At 35.3% G+C, this 25,682-nt stretch overlaps 1 protein-coding gene across 5 annotated transcripts; it reads left to right on the forward strand.

Annotated features, from left to right (window-relative positions):
* Nucleotides 1–72: 72 nt before the first annotated feature.
* On the forward strand, nucleotides 73–18,187 carry Polr1E (RNA polymerase I subunit E). 5 transcript variants are annotated; one of them, XM_069812641.1, is made up of 7 exons: nucleotides 135–320; nucleotides 506–644; nucleotides 2,359–2,555; nucleotides 7,793–8,199; nucleotides 10,634–10,858; nucleotides 13,475–13,597; nucleotides 17,982–18,187. In XM_069812641.1, exons 2-7 carry the CDS (start codon nucleotides 608–610, stop codon nucleotides 18,100–18,102), a joined length of 1,110 nt encoding a protein of 369 aa, XP_069668742.1. In that variant the 5' UTR covers nucleotides 135–320; nucleotides 506–607; the 3' UTR covers nucleotides 18,103–18,187. The 5 variants fall into 5 exon arrangements, with proteins under 5 accessions (XP_069668745.1, XP_069668741.1, XP_069668744.1 ...); XM_069812644.1 differs by lacking the exon at nucleotides 506–644 and having other exon boundaries at nucleotides 73–213; XM_069812640.1 differs by lacking the exon at nucleotides 506–644 and having other exon boundaries at nucleotides 122–320.
* The last annotated feature ends 7,495 nt before the right edge of the window (nucleotides 18,188–25,682 follow it).

A 25,682-nucleotide genomic window follows, 5' to 3' on the forward strand; every position in this document is an offset into this window, starting at 1 on the left:
CGCTACTATCGCCTCATTACAGACAATGAGAAATAGTACCTGCACAGTCTATTGTTCCTAGTACCCTCATAAACTCAAGCTTCGTGAGGTATATACTATAATTGATAATACTATTGAATTTCACCACCAGAGCGCATCAGTACGATCAGCATGGCAATGGCCGAAGCATGGACGATAGGATGTAGTGTACACATGGTACTTGCACTGCAAGAGGTATAGCTGTCTGTTCCGGTTAGCTGATGTATGTGTTGAATTTTACTTCATGATGAATGAAAGCAAGTGTCGCATTACAGATATTGCAAGTGATAAGGCTATGTTAGGTACGTTTCAATGTATTTAAGTTGCCTGCAAATGCATGGAAATGGAAGTATGTATTCGTCTACCTTAACCTCTTAATTTCGTACACACTAACGTTGTATATATATATATATATATATATATATATATATATATATATATATATATATATATATATATATAGTAGATTTAAAGTTTCTTTTGACAGCTCACAGGCGGCGTGGTTTATAGATCTGCTGTCATGGCAACGTTGCCAACTTGCTGCTACTACTAGGAGTCGGTCAAGTCCGTCAGCTATCGCTTCGATAATATGGCAGCATTGTCAAGAAAGCAGGGGACGTCAAAAGGTGATTGACTACTTCCCAGGTTAACCTTGGTTGGCATGACAACAAACCGTAACCCACTCGGCTAGCGAGCTGTCAGAAATCGAAAGAAGTGTTAATTTTACTATAATACACATATTCTAATGCACTGTTGTAGCTACCTTACTTATTTACAAATGGCTTTTAAGGAACCCGCGGGTTCATTGCCGCCCTCACATAAGCCTGCCATCGGTCCCTATCCTGTGCAAGATTAATCCAGTCTCTATCATCATATCCCACCTCCCTCAAAACCATTTTAATATTATCCTCCCATCTACGCCTGCCTCCCCAAAAGTCTTTTTCCCTCCAGTCTCCCAACTAACACTCAGTATGCATTTCTGGATTCACCCATACGTGCTACATGTCCTGCCCATCTCAAACTTCTGGATTTAATATTCCTAATTATGTCAGGTGAAGAATACAATGCGTGCAGTTCTGCGTTGTGTAACTTTCTCCATTCTCCTGTAACTTCATCCCTTTTAGCCCCGAATATTTTCCAAATAATCTTATTCTCAAAGACCCATAATCTCTGTTCCTCTCCCAAAGTGAGAGTCCAAATTTCACAACCATACAGAACAACCGGTAATATAACTGTTTTATAAATTCTAACTTTTGAGAGGGGTGAAATAGCGATGTCAAGTAACAACATGTGATGTAACCCTTTCAATTCCAAACTCCCTCTGTTATCCTGAACTGTCCTAATGGCATATTCTAGAGCGAAGTTAAAAAGTAAAGGTGATAGTGCATCTCCTTGCTTTAGACCGCACTGAATTGGAAAAGCATCAGATAGGAACTGACCTGTACGAACTCTGCTGTAAGCTGTTGTAGCTACTCCCACTAATAATTCGTCCTGGACCTCCCGCATGTTATGTTAGTAATTTGTAGAGGCGGAAAGGAAATGTGTCTTTTTAGGGTAGTTCTTCTGGACATTTATCAAAACGAATAATAGTATAGGCCAAGCTGTAAATCGCTGAACACTGGCTTGAACTCTAATCTAAGCTAACATAAACTGGTTGGGTACGAAAAGTAACTAATTTCCAAATAGTCGTTCAATTGTCTTCATCTGACGTAATGCAGATTGACACCCACTGTGTGTATTGTTCTTGCACTGAACACGTTCCATTTCACAAAAAATGGTAAAAATTATTTCTCTCTTTCATTCCCCCTCCTTCTCTGATGTTGCTTCTCATATTAGATGGTGCGCGGAAAAAAAAAAAAAGCTTGAAATTGTTCGTTATTACGATGATAAGTGGTTTTAGTTGTTGGTTTGTTAGTACAAATGGTTTGTGAAATAACTAGCACAAGGGAGTCCTGTCCACTACTCGAGATGTGTCATATAGTGCTTCTAAAAGTCTGGTACCTTGGAGGGCCACTGTAATCCTTTTCGATAATCATCCAGAAGACTTCACTTACTATGGTATCCAGAACAAGCTGCTAGTCTCTGTATTACTATTCTATTACAGATTTCTTATGCACATTTCCAAGCGTTTGTTTGGTATTTAATATTTATTTGTTGTCAGTTGACATTTATGACTTCAGAGATTGAAATTGTTTTAGTACTGTAACAATTGAGAATAGAATTAATGTTCACATTAACTTTTTACCCCAAATGGTCTCAGGAACAAACTACAGACCTCATGAATCACTTTGTGTTAGTAGTACCTATGTCCGAAATATTTGACTAACCTTTCTTCTACAGTTTCATTTCAGAATGGCAAGTTCATTCCAAAGGAACCTGAGAAGTGGAAATGCGAACTCTATGAGCATAGAAAGACTGGGGAACGTGTTCTAGCAATGGCTGAAGATAGTGAACATGTGTTCAGTGGCCCTGCCTTGTCAGATGAGACCAAGATAGTTCAAAGACTTTTGGCCATTAGAAACAAGAAAACCAATAAGGTAAACATCACGAAGTGCTTCAATTCCGAGTTAGCATTTTGTTAGTGAGCAGGATTCATGCTGAGGCTGAACTCTAAAAATATGGGATGCTATCACATGTCATATCGGGATTTGGATGAACTTATTAGTCCAAGATCTTATCCGCTAGACCACATGATCTGGTTGAAAGAAATATTCCATATCTCACTGATAAGTAATGGAGTGAATTGAATGGAAGTTTACGTGGTCAAGAGGGAAATTTCCCCTAAGAGGAAATTAATAAATATGCAAGGAATGATGAAAGAGCAGAATTCGGTTAGCCAGAATTCAATGAGATAGAGGAGTGTAGTTTAAAAGCAGATAGGGATTTATGTAACGGGTGCAAAAATACATTTGTAAGTGCATCAGATTTGAGTTGCTACATACATTGTCATTCGGGTGGGCACATACCTAGCATTTTGTCGAGGCTAGTGTCGTATTGCATTTTTCCTGTTATAACTTTTGAGAGGGGTAAAACAGCGATGTCAAGTAACAACATGTGTTTTCTTAAGAGTTGATGTGTCACAATAAATAGTTTAATTGAGAAGGATATCCATTTCTGCTTTAATACTTCCTTGCCCTATTATATTCAACCAAATTTTGTGCTGCAAAATACGTGTTTTTATTTTGTTTTATAAAAGGATAAGTTCTCTGGTGAAATACCTGCATTCAAGAAAAGGTTTAGGAACTTTTAAAAGGAAATAATGAACTCGAATAGGATTAGAAGTTCATTGACTTTATGAAGGGATGACAGTAATTACGGATTCCATCATAACTGAGCTACTGGTCTGACAAATATTTTCTCTACAGAGTACCGCATATTATTCGAAGAAAGTTCTTCTAGCAGATAATAGCCAACACTCATGAAGTGAGCTGGAGAAAGGGAAAAACTTGCAGCCCCTTCCATTTTGGTGTGATTGTCATTTGAATTTGATACTTAGCAAAATGCTCATATAGCAACCAATGCCGTGTTAAACCTGGTTCAGACTGTGCGTGTTTCTGTGATGGATTCCAAGGTGGCTGCGCGGATGGATAGCCTGTGTGCTGACTGGCTGGCTCCCGTGTTGGCTACGGTGATGGTAGTTGTTCACACGGAGCTGGCTCTTTTCACAGTTCAAATTGGAAAATCATCTGCTGCTTCATCTGTTGCCAACACCCATGGTCAGAAAGAAAATAAACCGTGAGTGGAAAACAACTAAAGTCGTACATTAACAGTAGTAAATGTCGTAATAAAGTCGTAAGCCATAAGTGCAAAACAGCTAAGTCCGATATTTAATTGTTGTTTCTTAGAAACTAGAGAATATAGAAAAAACAGGTTTAGTTGGAAAACAACGAACATGGCGACATGGTTTCAGTGGTGATATTATATGATCATCTTTGGTTTCCAGCCTGTAAACCATCACGAAAAATAGCAAAGAACCTACCCTTGAAATCCAGCAAGCTAGCCATCCACGGAGCCACCAGAGCACATTACTTCCGGCGAGTGACCACGCAGGCAACCCATCCGCGCAGCCACCTTGGAATCCATCACAGAAACACGCACCATCTGAACTGGGCTTTAAGGGGGAAAAAAAAAAGTGTAGCAAATATGGGAACATAATGCAATTAAACAAAGCTAAATTGTTGTGACAACGAATATTGTGGGAGAAGATCGTATTAGGTACAACATAATTGAGAGAAGGTTACTTAACATCATTGGTGACGCCCACATCGATGGTATGAGCCCTGGACCTTTATTACAGGAAGCAGTGATGTAAGTATAAAAACTTTTGAAATACTCCAGTGCTTCATAAAAGACATTTATTTTTAAGGGTGATAAGAATCTTTACTCTGGGAGGGGCATGTGTTATAGATCATCTACAGCATCTGAAAGAATCTGTCCCTGAATGAAAAGGTTCCAGGCAAAATTTTCTATTCATTTACATGAAAATTCATAGTTAGCAAGGTGGTCTCATTAATACAAAGCCTAAATAGAAGCAGTTGACACTTTCAGTAATAAAGTGAATCAGATATTCTTCTCTACTTCTGATATATATGGGCAGGACATAGGCCTACCTCTTTTTCCATGCACATATTTTGCAAAAGAATAATTGAAGACCTCGGTGCAAACACCGGTCAAGTCCAATTTAAAAAAAAAAATCGACATTTAGTATGCACTGCATAGATAAATATATCGGTATGCTACTGGTGCAAGAATCCGTCAAGTCTGACCTATTGTAACATCTCTACAGTTGAAAAGGACTGAACTGCTTCACTGATTTATGTCAAAAAACAGACACATCCAGCTGATTCTTGCTTCGAGTTCTTCCTGCTAGATGGAAGATAAGTCAATATTCTTTTCCTATAGTATATATTTCAATACCAATTTTAACTATAGTTTTGGTTCCCAAGATCTGATATCTGTAGGAAGTGTAACACATTACAGAATATTAATGTTTAGAAATATATGTGTAATATACGCATTGATAATTCACTCAATGAGAACTCATCTGAGACTGAAGTAGATTTCGTAGATTTGTTTTCAAATAAGGAATAAATTAAGCTTAAGCATGACAAAGAAATCTGTTGTCTTTTCGGAACGAAGAAACATTCACGTCCACCATTAAAAAAATTCTGTTTGCAAAAGAGAACTAACAAGAATAATGGTAACTTCATCAAATACTCACTAATTTCCTAAATTGTCGTGTAAAAAAGTAATTTCAAATTAATGCACATTCTATTTTTGTAGAAAGTTATTTTTATCTCCTGCAAAATTTCCATTTCTGAACTTGACTGGCTTTTGCACCGAGGTCTTCAATTTTAGTATATGCAGGACACAGACTAGGCAGACTTCAGCTGATAAAAATTCCATTTGAGATATCAATCAACACAGCACCAGAGAATAGCTCATCTAGCAAGAAATACCGAGTTCGTTGACCTCTTACATCTGTATCACGGGAAGAGTGTGTTAACAGTGATATTGGCGTACTCCTGAAACTTCAAACTTAACTTTCTAATTAACCATGCATTCAGTCACAAAACGTAATATAGGTTTTCTATTCAGTTAAGTGTACCCTATCGTTCTTTTCAATCAGTAAGGTTATTTCACTTCCACCCTGTTTATTATTCTATAGACATGATCAAAGTACAATTAAATATATAGGCTATATAATAAAATAGCAGATAAAATAAATTAAATGGTACATAAAAAATGTAAATACAAATAAAGTAAATTAAATAATGTTTACACTAGTATCAAGGTATTCTCTAATATTATAAAAAGGATTGTCAACAAGCCATTTGTATAACAAATTCTTAATTACATTAAAATTTGAAATAGGCATTTCTTGAGACAATTTAGTAAAAGGCCACCTAATTTATACAACTCTTCGACTTGGTTAGTCTAACATAAGGTTCAACCAAATGGTAATTTTGACTAGTAAGATATTTATGAACATCAAATCTAGTCTTAAAACCGTTTAGTCTTTCTTTAATGTTAAGATTATTGTAAATATATTCATAAATAGAAGAGAAGAGAATTTAATCTCCCTACATACATAATGTTCGTGGATTACGAAAAAGCCTTTGACAAGGTTTTAAGAAATAAATTATGGAATATACTGTCCAAAGAAGGATATCCAACACACCTAGTGAAAACAGTTAAAAGCTTATACGAGACAAGAATATCAGTAAGAATAGGAAACAAAACGAGTGATACAATAATTGTAAATCAGGGTGTTAAACAAGGCTGCCCTTTATCTCCAACATTATTCAATATATACATAGATAAAGCCACAGAAGAATGGCAGAATAAAATAACAACCGGCATAAATATAGGCACGACATTATTGAAGTCCATGCTTTTTGCTGACGATCAGATCTTGATGGCAGAATCGGAGGATGACTTACAGGTGGCAGCTTATCAACTACAATTAATAATGGAAAAATATAATCTTAAAATTTCTAATCATAAAACAAAAACAATGGCATTTGAAGGAGTTGATCACAGAAGATGTAAAATAGTTTTAAATCATGAAATCATAGAACAGGTATCCTCCTTTAACTATTTAGGCTGCAATATATCATACGTAAAAGAACAAGACGTCAAAAATAAAATGAGTAAATTTCAACAGATGTGTGGAACAATACGAAGGACCTTAAAAAATAAAACACAACGTTCAACACAACTAAAATTTTATACAACGTTAGCTGTCCCACTATTAACCTATGGTTCAGAAAATTGGTCTATAAACCGAACAACTAAAAAGAAAATTGAATCCAGCGAAATGAAATTCCTTCGAAGTGTTGCTGGTCTCACTCTTTTAGATCATCAAAAGAACAAAAATATACGAGAACAACTAAATATGTTTAATTTGACTGAGAAAATACAACAACAAAAACATAATTGGTACCAACATATAAGAAGAATGAATGACGACCGGTTACCTAAAGTAATACTGAACTATGAACCAAGAGGACACAGAAATGTTGGTAGACCAAGAACAAGATGGATAGACGACATAAACTTTGAAGACGGAACAGGCCAATAGGCCTAATCCCTGTGGTTGATGATGATGATGATGATATTCATAAATTATTGTTAAATATTTTCACTTTTAAATAATGGCTTGCAGTGAGTCCATAAGGAGAACTTTGTTAGTCAAAATTCTTATATATATATATATATATATTTTTTTTTTTTTGTAAAATCAATACTTTAGAGACACCACTATCATTACCCCACATACAGATAGGATTTTTAAACGCTTGATAGTTTGGTTACAGATAGAATCAAAATGTGGAGCCCATGTCATTTTGAAGTCGAGAATTATTCCTGAAAGTTTCACCTAAGAATCAATATATTCTTTGTCAAAATTACTTAAAGAAAAAAAAATATTTATTTTGTGTTTTATGTATGTTGAGACAAAAACTATTAGCCTCGAACCATTTATTCATAACACATATTACATTTTTTAAACAAATTTTTAGGCGAAGAAGTGTGTATTCTTATAAGTCAGCAATAATGGTACTTAAAAATAATATGAAAATATTGAATCTCAATTAAAATATTTAATAATTAAGAAATGACACTTCTGACTTTTTGAATAGGAAGTCATTATGTACTTCGATCTAAATTTGATACAAGGAATAATATGAAGTGTCTTTTTTTATTTTAAAATAAATGTAGTTAGCAACTGTACTGTTACGTATTATACCTTTAAACATATTTTGTTTGACAGATACGCTTGGTTCCAGTAGAGAGCTTTCATCTAACTCCAAAAACACACGTGGAGAAGCCTGCTTCCATATCTGTAGTCACACAGGAAGATAAACTCACACTTGGAATTAAATTTGGTTCAAAACAGAGGCAACGTATAATAGAAAACAGTATACGTATGCGTGTAGATGAGAATATGTTGAAAGATCAGTTGTCACAAGTAATAGATGGTGTCTCTGAGGAAAAATATGAAATACCTCCTACTCCAGATGTTTCAAACAACCCGTATCTTCCTCCAGCAAATCGAAATGCAAATACAATTGAAGAGGTGTACAACTTGCATGATTTTGTATCTGCTGAAGAACTTACGAGTTTGCAGGAACAGGCCATCCAAATTATGAAGGACTCGAAAAATTTCAAAAAAGAGGAGTAAGTTACAAACTGCATCATTTTCTGATTTTAATTGTAAATATTGTGAATATAATAGAGTAAGTGATTACATTTGCTTGCTCTGTAGGATTATGGTATGTCTGTAAGTTAATAGATTCTTTCTACATTCATTTTAGACGTCAGTATATGAAATGGAATGACACTTGAGAAATAACAGTCATTTATGCATAGTATACTACTGCAACCAAAATTAATGGAGGATTTTAAAGCAATCATTCAGAGATTAGGATATGTGAATGTGATATTGCAGTCTTTGATTGAATGGGTTATCATTATAATACGTTACTCACGTGAAAGTTGTTTGCTCTTCATTTTAATTTTGATGAAAAAATCTTATAAAAAATTAAATTTAGAGTTTAAGCCATTTTCCTTCCGGTATTCAATGTTAAAAAATATTGCTTATGTTTAGTTTAACTTCCAATTAATGGTAGATGTTTTTTGTATATAGATATGGTGTCTTTCTTAAAGAGAGTGCATATAAATGAATTTAGAATCATTCCAAATTTTTGGGCATCAATGGGATTAGAAAAAGCACTCCTCCTTAGATTGACCATTATCACTATTAAAAAGTCTATTTCAGTTCTTAAAAATTATCTTTCTGGGTAATTAATGTGTTTTATTTAAGAATTGATTGAAAATTGTGATAATTTGTATAATTAAAAAAAAATTATAAACTTCATATTTTAGTTTGTAAACAAAACATTTTATATTTTATTTAATTGTTTACAACACTTTGTCCTTGTGGCAACTATTTAACAAGGGAAGTTTGTAGCAACGAACTAGCCTACTTCAATATTTTATACAAATGTTCGGCAAGATAACTGCTTTGTTTTCAATGTGAATGTTGCTACTGCTTTTTCTTTGGTTTAAGTAGGTTTTCCTTCCACAATTCGTGTATTGTGAGCCTTACTTTCCTCCTTGATGTATCTTTAAAAGTTATATTTTATTTCTGTATTTTTGTACGGGTAAGATATCTGGTATAGATTAGGAATAAGGAATTGGAGGGAGTTGGCGATGGATAGAGAAGGATGGAAGAGAGCCATAGAGGAGGTTAAGGCCCACCTGGGCTGTAATACCAAATAGGAAGAAGAAGATATCTGGTAGCTGTTAACTGTCTTTTTCTTTTCTTATCTTTCATCTGCGGTTGTTTTATTCCCTTGAAGTTCTGTGTGTGATAATACCCACTGAAAATATACAGTATTATATTCACACACTCATTAAAAGCTCAACTTCTAGTGCTTTCCAGTCTTTAAAGCTAATTTACCTAGGTCCGTGATTCACCCCACAAAGGATAGTATTAAAATGTTTTGCTTCGTGATTCCTGTCCAAAATGCTCTTTGCTGGCAGTCTTGGGCAAATATTATCAGGTAATTTAATGATAGAATGTATCTTAATGTTTTTAGTCTCTGATCAAGTGAATCTTGATGTGTTAGTAGTAGTAGTAGTAGTATTGGATCGATGCAGAAGTCCGCAGTGTTTTTTTCGCTGTGACATGTTTCTATTTGAGATGAATATAAGACAGAAATTAATCAGTAGGGCTGATATATTCTCCTACATTATCTATGACTCTTTGCCAATGCTGGAGCAGTTTTTCAATTCCGAATCTGAAAAACTTTATTAGTTTAGAGTTAAAGAAGTCGTCAAGGCAAGTTTGTAAAGCATCTTCGTTATCAAAGGAGTTCCCTTGAAGATTGTTGGATAGAGAACGGAAAAGGTCGAAATCTGAGGGCGCAAGATCAGGAGAACGTGGGGGATATGGAATCACTTCCCAAGCAAGCTCCTGGATAGCTGCTTTCGTCATGTTAGCACAGTGCTGGTGTGCATTATCGTGTTGCAGCAGCATTTGCTGCGGTCTTCCTGGTAGTTCTTCTTCAATTGCAGCTGCAAGGCATCTGAGTTGTTGGCAATAAATGTCAGCAGTTATGGATACATTCGTTGGAAGCAATTGCAGTACATGACGCCTTCTTTATCCCACCAGACGCATAACATTATCTTCTCTGGATGGACACTATTTTGTATGTGATGTTGGGTGTTGAAACGACAGAATCATATTCTTGCAGTGCTTTCTTCGAGGGATTCACCCCATACACGGCACAAATGATTGGATGACACTCCATCTTCTTGAGCACATAAATATTACAAACTTTCTTGCAATCCTCAAAATTCAAGGCGTATTTACAAGTGCAACACTCCAAGTAACAAATGACAAATGATAAACAATCTCCTAGCAACTCTGTTTTGTAATGATGAACAAAAACGCTACGAACTTATGCATCAACCTAATAGAATTTAGCCAAGTGGATCTTGATGTTAGCAGTAATGGAATTTAGTCTCTAATCAATTGGGTTTTGATGTGTTAATAGTAGTTTAGAACTTAGTCTGTTCAAGTGGATTTTGATGTGTTTATTCTTAGTTTCAGTCCATTCTTCTGGCATTGCATCTCAAAGATATCAGATACTGGTAATAGTAAACAGTTGCTTGAGAGATTCTGTTTACTTTTGTATGCTGATAACCTTATAAAGTTTCTGCGAACAAACATGAAACTGCTTAGAAGGCAAAGGTTCATGATATGTCCATACTCAGAAGACATCAGTAAGAAAATCATGGACACATTCAGTTTTGATACACCAAGTGGCAGGTTTGTACTTCATGTTATACAGGTTTGGTTACCAAAATGATAAAATGGTATTTTAAAGAATGCAGTTGGATATACAGGGTGATTTATGAAGATAGGTCATACCATTGTCACGGGGTATCTCCGAGCCTGGTGGCTGTTACAATAACGATTAGATTCCTGGAAGTGGACTTGTGGGAGGGAGACATATATATGTAGGGACATTACCAGTATGAAAACAAATCCTTCACACTGCTGAAATTTAAAAAATCTGTTCACTGTCTTTATCAGACTATTACTTTACTGGAATAGAGAGAGTGCAGTGGTGAGTTGTTGATATTTTTAGTTTAACATACATGCATAAGTGACCTCGGTTGTGCAGTGGGTATATCGCTGGCCTTCTGCGCCCGAGGTTGCGGGTTGTATTGTATTGTATTTATTAACATTCCATGGTATTCATACATTGCTTTACAGCTAGAATATGGAACAAGTCAAAAAACTTAATACTATTATAAAGTCTTAATTTATAGCCACAGTCTAGATGAAATATATATACAGACGAGATTTACAATATAGTCTACTAGTACAACACATAGTTTTAGTATCAATTTCATGAAGTGTTATTGAATGTCATGAATTCACTTACAGAATAGAAGGCGTGAGAAATTAGGTACTTCTTCAATTTGGCCCTAAATAATCTTATGTTTTGAGTTTCATTTTTTTATATCGATAGGTTCGATCCCAGCCCAGGACGATGGCATTTAAGTGTGCTTAAATGCGACAGGCTCATGTCAGTAGATTTACTGGCATGTAAAAGAACCCCTGCAGGACAAAATTCCGGCACACCTGCGAAACTGATATAGCCTCGGCATTTGCGAGCTTTGTTAAATAAACCATAATTTTTTACATGCATAACAGTCTACTACAGCATCATTTGTTTGTTCCTTCCTATCTGACCTTGTTTCTCTGTAACATAGAGCAGACTCGAAGATGTCTTGCATCCACTGTTACTTTAAGATATGATTTTTAAAGCCATTTCCAGCAAAAAATAAATAAATTCATAGCCTATGAATCTGATTTGAAGCTGTTACAGAAGATAGGTCATACAGAAGTGTGACTGTTTTAATATATAAAAATAGCTATGCTTTCAGAAGCTGACAGCTAGCAAATTTACATTTTATGTTGACAGCTACATATGTACCTATTGGTAATGTTACTATGTTGTTTGTTAACTTGTTAGCCAATGCTGAATTCTTGGCAATAAGCCAGTAACTCATTTGTTCTCCAATATAGGAGAGTAGCAAAAAGTATAACTATTTTAATGTAGGTGCCATATTTTTATGTTACGGTGGTTACATCACTTATACATACCTCCAAACTGTTTGAAGGACTACACCTGTCATTGGTTAGCAGGTTCATATGACCTAGTCAGGAGGATTGTCAGACAACTCAACCAACCACATCCCCTCTTCACTTACGCATGCCATGGTAGGTCAACAAATTGATATAACAGTTATACCACTGTGACTGGGTCCCCAGAGCTTTATCTGTTAAAAACAGGTTGCACCACGAGAAAGTGAGAATGGGATTTGAGGAGGTTATGGAATACACTTTATTACTCCTTGCAATTCTGTAGTGTTATTGTAATCGAAGTAGATGTTTACAGCAATTTTCAAATATAGATACTGCTCTCTGCATTGCGCTTGACTGTGAATCAAGCATGTAGCTCTGACCAGCTCTTTGTAATTGTCCCTAATGTATTTTGTAGCATCTCCAAAATGCGATGAAGTAATGTATATCTTGTTTTCTTTTATCAGGCCCCACAAACAAAAATTTAAGGGACTTTGATCTGGAGGCGTGGACAACCATGATAACCATCATGTCTCGCAATATTTTACCATGTTTCAGAATTTTTCTAAAATGGTTTAGGTGTAGGAATCTCTTATGATTACATCGATTTATGCCGAAAAATACTCATTCATTTTGAGGAGTATTTTAAATATACTGAAATTAAAAAAGTTATTACACACCCATTCTTTTATATCAGACACCTCACACTAGAAAGATAAAATTATTTACCCTTGTGTAAAAATAAGATAATAATGTGTAATAAAATGTGTGATTATTTCATAGCTTAATGTGTTCACAGAATACTTGTGAAGCATTAATTTTCCGTGTAAAATAAAATAGAAACATATGTTGCGTGTCAATTGTCACATTCATTACAGAAAATAACATTATTTCTTAAATTAAAATAAACAATCGTGGAACTTATCAACACAGATAAGAGTAGTTAATGTCATCCTGCGGGTACAGTAAAGAATTTCTAAAATATAATTATTCAAAAGGATTAACAGTTTTTAATATAAAATTAAGTGTTGAGGTGGTGACATTTTTGTCGCATCTGTTGGAGTGCAAAAAATGACATTAAAATGAAAATCATCAGAGCAATAACAATAAAAATTCACGTAAGTTAAGATGACGAGGTGAGAATGAAATATAAAAAAAAACTATTTAAAATGAACTTCAGAAACTATGTACATGTCACATACGTTACAAAAGAATGGTTGTGTAGTAGAATCATTGCATTTATTTCTATACAACGTATAAACAGAATGATATTAGTTTTACTGTTTTTAGGACACGGCCAAACTCTTTAAAGGATAAAGGAATTTGCCATTTGATAGTGCTTGGACTACTTCTTTCTAATGCCAATTTGGATCTTGAACCACTATGCAAATCGCTTAGTGTTTCTGTTCAGAGGTGAGTTCAACTGTTACATTTTATACATATTCAACTTCAGCTTTAACTAGGAACTATAGTATTACATGGTTGAATAACCAATGCACCACATTTCTTTTCTTGGCTGCCTTTCGTTAAAGAACAAAATTTTATATACAACAGTGGCTCAGACATGTTGTCCAGACTTCTATTGTGCATGTATACAGGACCCCCTTTCCAAGGTGGCGTAAGGCAGTTGAAAGGGACAGGGATTATGTGGAAAAGTAACATTTTGTTCCTAAAGGATGTATCTACATTCTGTAAAAATAGCAAAGCTGTAGAATAAAAATGTAATGTTTAAATAAATGTTGTACATTACTTTTGGAGTGTCCCTCGTATGTACAATTGGCAATGCTGACTTATCTTCGCCATCTATTCATAGAAGTAATAACTAAAGAAGCCACACTTACATCAACAATTTATCGATTAGTAGGGTCAGATATCTTTGAACTTCAGTGTACAATCTGTGGAAAGGAATAGGACAGTGATGAGGAGGTCGTAGCTGAAATAAAACCTTGGCTGATAGGAAGACTAGCATACAATCTCTACCATTCGGTGTTGTTATTAATTTTTTTTTTAAATTGGGTTATTTTACGATGCTGTATCAACATCTAGGTTATTTAGCGTCTGAATGATATGAAGGTGATTATGCCAGTGAAATGAGTCCGGGGTTCAGTACCGAAAGTTACCCAGCATTTGCTCGTATTGGGTTGAGGGAAAACCCCGGAAAAAACCTCAACCAGGTAACTTGTCCTGACCAGGATTCGAACCCGGGCCACCTGGTTTCACAGCCAGACGCACTGACCGTTACTGCACAGGTGTGGACTTTCGGTGTTGTAAGGCCATAGATTTGAAAGGAGACTATGCAGATACAATAGGTATGTGTGGCCAATGAATTGGGAAATAAAGTGATAAATCTGCAATTATTGCAATAAAACACCTTGAATGAGAAAAAAAAAGTGATGCATTACTTATTGAACAATGTAGTTAAATTTATTTATTCCAACGGCGGATACATTGTATAGTGACAATTCAAATACAAACAGAAAAAACAAAGAACACTGAATATAATTACAATACTATAATATATATTATATACTAGCCATACCCGTGCACTCCGCTGCACCCGTTAGAAATAAATATAAAGTAATTACATAATTAAAATAGGACACTTGATCCAGGGAACATTCGTGTTTGATAGAAGGATAAATCGTTTAATATGTTACTTAATTTAAATTGCATCCAAATAATTAAAATGCGATCATTTTGTTCCAGAGACACTCATTTGGTGCAATGACAATTCCTTTAACCTGTTTCTTAATTTTTATTACATGCAACCATAGCTTAATGAAGATTGACATCATTTAGATTTAATGTGTATATTTTATTTTACTTGTTATAGGTTTCCATTGAATTATGGTAATAACTTAATTTTAACCCTTGTTTTCTACGTATTCAGTAAATGGCGCTTGGCCCACTATGGTTGTGAACCCTTCAAATAACTTAAATTATATTATATAATATTACATATGATATTATATTATATTATATTATATTATATTATATCAGAAGTTACTGTAATAACATTATAGCATTATGTCCATCTAGAGAAACTACACTTTCCAATGGTGAAATAATAATTAATTATACAAATCGGTTAATTTAGCTTCCGATATTACAGTACTTCATACAAACACAGAAACATTCTCTGTAGGCTATCTTTCATAGCTTTCGATTGTTGCTGTCCAAGATCCCCTTATAGACGAAGTCATTTGTTTTTTAATTCATTACACGGCCTTAGATGGCAGTTATTTTAATTTTAAAACTCATTTATCTCATTAAATATCAGTCCTATCAAAATTGTTCAAGGAATAAAACTTATCGCAAATTATTTTTAAAGAAACTTTTGTTATGTAACATTTTTCACAAAAATCAATAATAAGCGAGATATTTCTATTTATTTAATTCAGACCCTCTTATAACCCCCCCTTTTAAATAATGTATTTTGAATGCCATATAGCCTAAAATCTAAGTTACAACGAACTTAATTTATATTCCAATTTTCATCGAAATCCGTTCAGCCATTATCGCGTGAAAAGGTAACAGACAGACAGACATACAAACAAAAATGTCAAAAAAGCGATTTTCGGTTTCAGAGTGGTTAATTATATATGTTAGGACCAATTATTTTTGGAAAATCGAAAATTACCAGAAAAATTTCGGCTACAGATTTATTATTAGTATAGATTAATTACATTAACTACAATGAATGCATTAAAAGTTGGAAGTGGAGTCAAGTAGAGATATGAGCATTCTGGCTTCCCAATACCGGTCGCTTTTGTTATGCTATTTAAAGCTGGGCAAGGTGGATGTGATCTCTGATCATTACTTTCTTGAGTCCACAAAGTTTGCAGTCTGGTCTGGTAGAATTCCCATATGATGAAAGTAAGCTGCCAGGCAATCATGACCAATATGGAGGCGGAATATGGCCATTGCTTCTTTTCTCGTCCAATCAGGGATAGAGAGAATGATGCTAGCCCACTGTCCACCATTACACTTGATTACATTCAATCATATATTCTAATATATCTATCCTATCATTTATATCTCCCCATATCTTCCAATTACCTAAAGTTAAACCCTATTTCATTCTATTTTCTCAGTATGAGTGATGCTGAAAATGAATATTTCTGCAATTTCGAAATAGATTTCTTGCGCTATCACACTACAGTACTACTTTCTTTCATATTTGGCATAATGAGAAAGTAAAAATAATACCATCACATTAAAAATACTTTGGAACTGATGTAAAGTTAGAAGCTCTAGATAACTGCAATGGTACATTCTGATAGGTAAAGTGAAATTTTTTTACAGTGCCTTAGCATCATAGTTCTCATTCCATACAAGACTCTGCACATCAACAAACATGCTGCAAAACCCTTCAACATTCCAACCGCTGATTGGTCCTATGTTTTTGCCAAAAAATGATGCATGCTTCAACACATATGACAGATGACGTGACATAACACAATTATTTTGAACTAACAACCTAACATAAAGAGTCGAATGCATGTGGAACTTACATTATGAAGTGTCCACGTCAGATAACGAACTGTTTCTAAAGGGTCCCCCCCCCCCCCATTGGCCTTATGATGTTTTAGGTCTGAATCACTGAAAATTGGATATTATAGCATGTAACACTATTATTGTACATATGTTACCAGTAACAACACGCAATTTAACACAGCTCAGTACCGACACTGTATTATAGTACAGCACAAGGAGTAAACAGTAATAAAAACTGACTGAATGACCATTCTTTCCATCTATTTCTTTGGTTAGTGTTTTAAGTGGTGATGTCCTATTACACAACCTCCTTGTTATGTTATCATGCCTCATTGCAACATCTGAACGATCTGCTACGACACTGCCTACAAATCACATTCTTAATGACAACCTTAATCATTTTCCAACTGGTTCAAATATCGCATTTCCTCCTCGTGTTTAGAAAAACAGCAAGTTTGCCATTAATACTTCGAAAATATATAACAGGTGTGCTTCCTGACAGTGACCTAATTGATGTTGCATTTAGGTGCCATAAAAAGGTTCTTTGTCCTGTAGTTAATACGGCTTCAGAAACGTGAATTTCTATACTTGCGGAGTCTTCTTGTATGGAGTGAAGATTAGACATAACATTCGCGGCTTCAAAGTTTTCTGTAGATATCATGCAATTAGTGATAACTAGACAGACACATACTAATAAGTACTGTCTTTTTATACCCAACAAGTGATATATTCTTCATAGTACAGTATAAAGGATTGCAGTAACTTTCAAAAAACCCATTTGGAGTTAATGTTTCAGTATACCATTCTGGCAAAGAAGTGCATAATAATTATATGCACTGAAAACAGAAATCTGTTAGCAAGAGGAGTTTGTGTTACACAAGTTACACAACACAGAACTGCACGCATTGTATTCTTCACCTGACATAATTAGGAACATTAAATCCAGACGTTTGAGATGGGCAGGGCATGTAGCACGTATGGGCGAATCCAGAAATGCATATAGAGTGTTAGTTGGGAGACCGGAAGGAAAAAGACCTGTAGGGAGGCCGAGACGTAGATGGGAGGATAATATTAAAATGGATTTGAGGGAGGTGGGGTATGATGATAGAGACTGGATTAATCTTGCTCAGGATAGGGACCGCTGGCGGGCTTATGTGAGGGCGGCAATGAACCTTCGGGTTCCTTAAAAGCCATATGTAAATAAGTAAGTAAGTAAGAGGAGTTTGTGTTTAATTCAGTATAGTAGAGAGGCAATATGAACAAAAAGTGCCTGTATACTAACTACTTTATTGTGTTTCAGGTTACAACATTTCAGCCGTTTAATTGGAGCTGTGTCTTCCAAGGGTTCTTCTGTTATTCAACTTCGCTTGCCTCTGCCATCTTCGGAACGGAGATCTACTCCGAGAAAAAGAAGAAACTGAAAAATGCTTTCTTACTGAAAGACTTAAAACTGTAATTTTTGTATAAACTGATTTTTTTGTACCAAATAAATGCTCATGAGAAGAGTATGATATGCTTATTTGAATGCCACTTTAAAACTATTACAAATGTGATGTTTCACAAGGGCCTTAGGATGAAAAACATCCAAATTCCTTTTTGGCATATTCTCTAAGAGGATGTCAATGTAAATCTATAATGCTTTTAAAAAAAATTCTAACTTAAACTAATGGTAAGTTATTGAACTATGAATATACAGTTAAAATCACTCATTTTGAATAAGCAGAGATTATAGTTTACTAATATTCAGCTTCCTTATCTTCATCCAAACTTAATTGAAATTAAATAAAAAGGACTCACCTTATTGAGAACCCAATAGGTTAGGAAAATAAACTGAGCTGAAATTACCTAAATTAATCAAACTGAACCTAAGTTACTGTAAATTATTAATAAAAAGTTAAGGAAAAGAAATAACCTCTATATCACTCACAAAGATTGCAGACTACATTATGGAAGCTAATGTCTCTTTTATCAAATAATGCATTGCTCTCAAAACCGTTTCTCTATCATCAATTGTCAATTTTGAGTTATTAAATATTTCTAGTTGTTCAGAAAGAATGTAATTAGCGTTAATTGTTTTTTTGCGAAAATTGCACCCTCCTGTCAACAATTGGTCATCCTGTAAAATTTACTTTGGGAAGCCGAGGTTCCTTTTCTTATGAAACATCACAAATGAAATCGCATCCCATCAGTCTGTTATGTACACTTGCAGAAAGAAGAAGACTAATACTGATAGCTATATGTCTGAACTTGTAGTACAGCTGGTGCTAATGTCGTGCAAATTTCGAACATGAAAGGGAATATCAAGATACTACAAACTTCGCCCTATTCATTAGGCTAGTGAAGCATGTAAACTAAAATAACTGAGTCTGTTGAAAACTGGTAAGAGGCCTTATGTTCGGTTCATATTCGCCGAGTCCCTGTAGAACCAAAGTTCCCTTTGCGTTTTTTCAATCCTTCCCCTTTCTTATGTATATCCGGTGTCTTTCTCCTTAGTTCCTCCTCTGCCTGCACCTTCATGCTTTACTTGCATAAGGATGTCAGGCAAGTATCTTGCAAAGTTACGCACAGTAATGAATTTACGTTATAGGTAATTTTTCTTATTAATAGTACTAAACATTCACAAAAATATACATATTATTATAAATAAATCACACACACACAGATATATATATATATATATATATATATATATATACATATACGTGGTACAGTCATTAAGTTCTAAGACTTGACGCCTGGAGGGTAGGCTCCCACAAGAATCTGGATGTATCACAAGATGCCGCATAACACGGCGTACATTTAAACAGAACCACACCCTCCCTCAAAATAGTCTCCCTTGGCCGTTATGCACGTTTGCCAACGTTGGTATAGCTGCTGGAAGCACTGTTGAAAGATGTTGGCAGGAAGGTCCCGTATGGCTCCTCTTGTGGCAGTCATGACCTCTTCGGAAGAATGAAATCTACGCCCACGTAAGGTTGCTTTCATGCGAGGAAAGAGAAAAAAATCGCATGGTGCGAGATCAGGTGAGTACGGAGGGTGTGGAAGAACTGTCACCTGTTGTCTTGCAAGTTCCTCTTGAACAAGGACAGAGTGATGTGCAGGGGCGTTGTCATGTAGTAACAGCCAATTCTTTGTACGCCATAGCTCAGGTCGCTTACGGCAAATTGAATCTCGTAAATGGCCAAGGATCTCTTTCTAGCGGGTTTTGTTCACAGTTGCACCTTCTGGGATGAATTCCATGTGAACAATTCCATTTGAATCAAAAAACAATTCAAGCATCACCTTGCCTTTTGACCTGTCTTGTCGCAGTTTTTTCTGTCGTGGTGATAACGGCGTTTTCCAGGTGGCAGATTGTCGTTTCAGTTGTGGATCATAAAGGAAACAGCAAGTTTCGTCTCCAGTTACTATCCGGTTGAGAAACGTCGGATCATCGTCAGCACTACTGATGAGGTCACCACAAATTGTCATGCGATCATCACGTTGGTCTTGCGACAGGATTCGTGGCACACTGTGCTGAGTAACACGAAACATGTTCAGGTCAGACAGAATTTTGTAGCAAGTACCATGGCTGACCCCTACTGTTGCTGCGATATCGTCTACCGATTGGGAGCGGTTAGCACGCACCAACGTTGCAACTTCTTGGATCTTGCGTTCAGTTCGAATTGTTTGTGGCCGACCAGTACGCACATCATCTTCCAAACTGTCTCTTCCTTGCAAAAAACGTCGGTGCCACCTAAACACAACACTGCGACTCACTGCGTCCTCACCGTAAACTTGCTGCATCATTTGAAACGTTTTGGCAGCAGTTTTGCCTAATTTCTGGCAGAACTTGATGTTTGCCTGTTGCTCAAACTGTGACATCTCGGGTTCCGACGTGCGCATTCAAATCACCGTCACAACAAAGACCGTAGTTCTGCTTACAGTGCATGCACTCAACTGTCTCTTGTTGGGTCGAGAGACTAACTGACAAGGTATCACACCATGGCGCCACCTATGCGCTATAGTGCACCACAATGCCACTATGCGCTCAGTATTAGAACTTAATGACTGTACCACGTATATATATATAAACAAACTCATGTTCATAGCACCGATTAGTATTGTGCAATGTTCAAACATGAGAGAGTAAACCAAGACATTACAAACTTCCGTCTTATTCCATATGCCATACTTGTCACAAGATATGCCCTCAAATCTTTAAGTGGTTTAAAATAGTGTCCTGCAATGTTCGAACATCAGTGTGGCAACCAAAACATTACAAACTTCGTCTTATTTCATACGGAAAACTAATTGCAAAATATGTACTAAAATCCTTAAAAGTTAAAACATGAAAGAGTGAGAGTGGAGAACAGCAAGCCTTTTTATGACAAGGTGGAACAAACATGACAGGGCTCCTGCAGATTGAACATCGGCAAATATCATACTTCGCCTTTGCTATACTCGAGAAACTTGAACTGAATACTGTATTTACTTACGTACGGGTAATTGCCTCCCTCACATATTTTCCCCCTCAGATTTTTAAGGCGTATTTTCAGAATTTTATTTTTCTAGCATAATCTCCTCCTCTTAAATCACAACTTTGGACACCCTTTGACCAGTCAGAAAGGACTGAAAGGTTTGCACAAATATGCTTGAAAAACCCAAGGTCAAAATTCAACCCTCCCATCAACCGGTTCTCACTTCACCTACTTTGAGAGATTAAGAAACAAGTAGTAGGTAGCATCAGTCATTTGCCAGTTCTCTCTTTTCATTCGTGCTGTTAGGTAGTGGTTCAGTGAAAATGAATAGAAAGTACAGTATAATACTTACGTGGCAAGCTTTATTGACAATTAAGCCATATTATTTCGTACTTAAGTTTTCTGCTGTTATATATCACCACTTCACTCTCGGTATTTTATGTAATTATCGCGTAATTTCCCCCCCCCCCCACTCAAATTTTCGGTTACGAATTTTAGAAAAAAAAAAAAAATGCCTGTAATGCACGACACTAACACGTTCATCATCCGTAGAGTCACACATCTGTTGTTACCAAGTAACTTTGATTTATTTGAATATTATGAGAAGATTGTAATTATGGCTACTTCCTGTCAGTAACAGGTATAGTAACAACTATCATATATTTTAAAAACATAATTTGATTTACCTAAATGTACGTATATTTCTGTGGATGTTTAATCATATTTTTGTAATAAAAATTACCTGTTCTTACATCTAAATAAAACTTCTAAAATCATTACGCAGTTAAAAGCATGAAAGGATGGGAGGGAAGAGTAGGAGAGGCCAGCGAACTTGAAGGGGCAAGTTCGAGCGAGCTGGACAGATACATTTCGGTTCATGTCATGCTCGACAAACTTGAACCAAATATGGCACTTGAAATGCACACCACTAGTTAGCATTTAAAATATTTCTTTCATGTTTAATTCTTTTTAGAGGTCTTTGCACATTAAAACTAACCAGATGTAATTTCTTTTGAGAACCTTAAATAATATTTGAGCTACAATAAAAACATTTTGAAACATACTCTTCGAAGAAAGTGGAAAGTTTACCAAACATGTTCCAATACTCATACGAAGAACACAAAGACAACAGCTTTCAGTTAGTGCAGCTCCCTTCACAAATGATATTTTTTTACACTCCAAATTATGATGGAGTGGATGTCAAAGTTGTTATAATAATAATAGACTATAGTGGGAAAAGAACTGAATTACAATCGCCCAATTTTTAATAGGTGATGATAAAAATACTTACCATCATAATATATTTGAGTATGTGTGTAGAATAAACACAGCTTAGTTTGCGAAGTCAATGCTACCTAAAACATTTTTTTCTTAAAATTGAAGAGAGAACATATTTACTACTGTAAAGATCAAATCCAACCTACCCTCAGTTAAAGTTAATCGTGAGCAGAAAGTGTGTTATCGCCAATTCAAACTGAATATGGATACTGCAAACTTGGAGTTCTTATAGCCAGGCCTGTACTTATGCATGGGCCTGGGCCAAGGTCCAGGGTGGAAAAATTTTTACAAAGAAACAATCGAGCTGAAAATAAATTTTCGATATTTTCTTACTTTGCAGATGCTTACATCAGACAGCAGATGTTGAATTGTTGTTACATGTCACTTTTTTTTTACAGCGTGACTGCTAAATATCGAAGATTTGCTTAAGTCAGTTGGTGGGAGGGCACTAAATCTTTTTGGACCCATGGGCATAGCATTATCTACATACTGGGCTGCTTATGGCCTACAGAATACTTCCATTAGGTTAAGTATTTATTGTGAAGGAAATGGAGAAAAACATTTCGCAGAAAATATCCAAATCTGTGGTACAGTACCATAAAATCCATTATTTATAAAATGGTGAGAATATTTCATACAGAAATTTCAGTGTTAGACAGTGGAAAGTAATAATAATAATAATAATAATAATAATAATAATAATAATAATAATAATAATAATAATAATAATAATAACAATAATAATAATAATAATAAATATATAATGCATAGACTAGAAAGGGAAATGGAACTTGACTCAAGTGGTTACTTGTAAAATTAATGTTTTAACATTTTCTTAGTCTCACATCCAATTAATAATAATAATAATAATAATAATAATACACGACATACGTCTAAACTGCCCAATTATAAAATGTGACCCATTGCAAGAAAAGGGACCTAAAATCGTAAAAGAAAATTTTACAGTAGAACAAAATAACGAATTTGCAGTGTTAAAACTGCATTTCTATGTTTTGACATCTTGCGCTACCTGTAGGCTTTTTTTACATACTAAACTAGGACGTAGTTACACACAGTGCTTCTTAAATACCTAAATCTTTCTTATAATTGCTAAGAAAACAAGTGAAAACTTTAATTGCATTTTTCTCGAAAAGTACAGAATGTGTTGTTGTTTTCTAATGCCAGGCGTTTGACAAAGTCATTTGACCTCTTGCACTCCAATATTTTTCAAAGATATTATCATGGCCAGCCACTGAAGCACACATTTTGAGGTGTTCCGAATCCATTTCTTGGTTTGAGTTGCACAATGGGCAGTTAGGGGACTGATATATTCCAATTCTATGCAGGTGTTTTGCCAAACAATCATGGCCTGTTGCCAATCTAAATGCAACTACAGACGATTTTCGTGGTAAATCGGGAATTAACTGTGGATTATGAAGTACAAAATGTAATATCAACATTCAATAAGTAATATATTAAAAACTATAGCACCTAGAACCATTAATTTTTTTTAATGCTCAGTATGTCATCCTCTTTTTGAAAAAAAAAAAAAAGAAAAAAAAAAAAACCGACTTTAGGTCCCATTTCCTGCAACTAGTCACAAATATATTGTTTGCAGCAAAATATATCATGGAAATAACTACTTATAAGTGTAAATTTTTTTTTTTGTTTTTTTTTTTTTTTAAGAAGTAGATTGACCAAAGAAAATAATTAAGTACATCAGAAGCACAGAAATAATAAAGGTTCTTCTCGAAGCCTCCCTTAATGCAAATATATATTCAAGTATGCTTGTACATGTCAAGCTGTGGTAGTAAAACATAGACATTAAGGAAAATAGAAGAAAACAGATAAACAGCTTGTGAAATGAGCTTCGTAAGAAGAACAGAAGCATATACCATAAAAAGAGATGTGTTACAAAATTGAAATTGGATCCCATAATGCATTAGGCTATATCCGGAAAAACCAGTCAACTGGTACAATCACCTTCTGAGAATGTTCTCACATAGAATTCTAAAGGCCATGTTTCATTACCGCCCAGCTGGAAGAAGGTCATTAGGTCGTCTAAAGAAAAGCTGGAAAGATAATTCTCTATTGTTTTCGTAACAGGCCAAAAGACTTAGTACTTGAAAGGATGATGGTGGTGATTTTATTCTTTCTTTTGCGAAATGTACAGTACCTAGGTGTTTGTCGCATTATTTCAGTATCATCCTGTACAACAAACTCTTAATAATAATTTGGCTTCAGGAAAGGAAAAGATGCAATTGGATTGCTTGAACAATCACAGAAAGATATCTAGAGAAGAATAAATAAGTGTATGTAGTTTTTGTGGACCTGGAAAAGACTTTTGACAGATTGGACTGGAATAAACTTATGGGGATTCTGAAGAAAACTGGAGTGAATTGGAAAAAGGGGAGGCTGTTCAGTAATCTTTATAATATGAAACGAGTCAAAGAGATGATAGGAAAAGAAATGTCAAGAAGGAAGTGGAATAGAGAGATGGGTACGACAAGGATGCCCTTTATCACCTACCCTGTTCAACATCTACTTGAAGGATTTAGTGAAGAACTGCTTTCAGAACATGGGAAAGGTGATAGTAGGAGGAAGGAGAATAAAGTGTGTACGATTTGCTGATGATATGGTGTTGTTAGCAGGTATGGGATGAAGATTAATGCAAACAAGACGAAGATCATCATTATCGGAAGGAAAATAAAGGTAAATGTGCGAATTCGAAATAAGGCAGTGAAACAAATAGACAGCTTCAAGTACTTGGGGTGTACTATAAGTAGTAACACAAGCTACTGCCAGGAAGACAAATAGAAGCAAAGGCAAAGGAAGCTTTCATTAGAGAAAGGATCTTTGGAAAAGAAACTAAGGAAGATACTTGTGAAGTGTAGAAACATGAACATTACGATAAAGTGAAGTGAAACAACTGGAAGCATTTGAAAATAATGTGGATATGGAGTGTGTGAAATGGAGAGACAAAATAAGAAATAAAGCTGCGCTAGAAAGAATAATGCTGAAACTAATCAGAAAAAGAAATTGGCTGGGTCAGTGGCTAAGAAGAAACTGCCTACTGAAGGATGCACTGGAAGGGATGGTGAAAGGGGACATAAGAACATATCACATGATAGACAACATTAAGATACATGGATAGTATGTGGAGATGAAGAGGAAGGTGGAAAAGAGAAAAGACTGGATAATGCTGGGTTTACAGTGAAGGACCTGCCCTTTGGGCACAAAAGTATAGGATGAATAAATGAAGTGCA

Source organism: Periplaneta americana, chromosome 16, assembly GCF_040183065.1.
Source record: "Periplaneta americana isolate PAMFEO1 chromosome 16, P.americana_PAMFEO1_priV1, whole genome shotgun sequence".
In the NCBI taxonomy this organism is placed as follows: Eukaryota; Metazoa; Arthropoda; class Insecta; order Blattodea; family Blattidae; genus Periplaneta; species Periplaneta americana.

Bases quoted from the DNA above. Each gene is read 5' to 3' on its own strand.
- Polr1E (XM_069812640.1), top strand. From the start codon at position 263: ATGATGAATGAAAGCAAGTGTCGCATTACAGATATTGCAAGTGATAAG. The intron at 321-2,358 runs GTACGTTTCAAT...TTTCTTCTACAG, and splicing joins AAGTGATAAGGCTATGTTAG to TTTCATTTCAGAATGGCAAG. The intron at 2,556-7,792 runs GTAAACATCACG...TTTGTTTGACAG, and splicing joins GAAACAAGAAAACCAATAAG to ATACGCTTGGTTCCAGTAGA.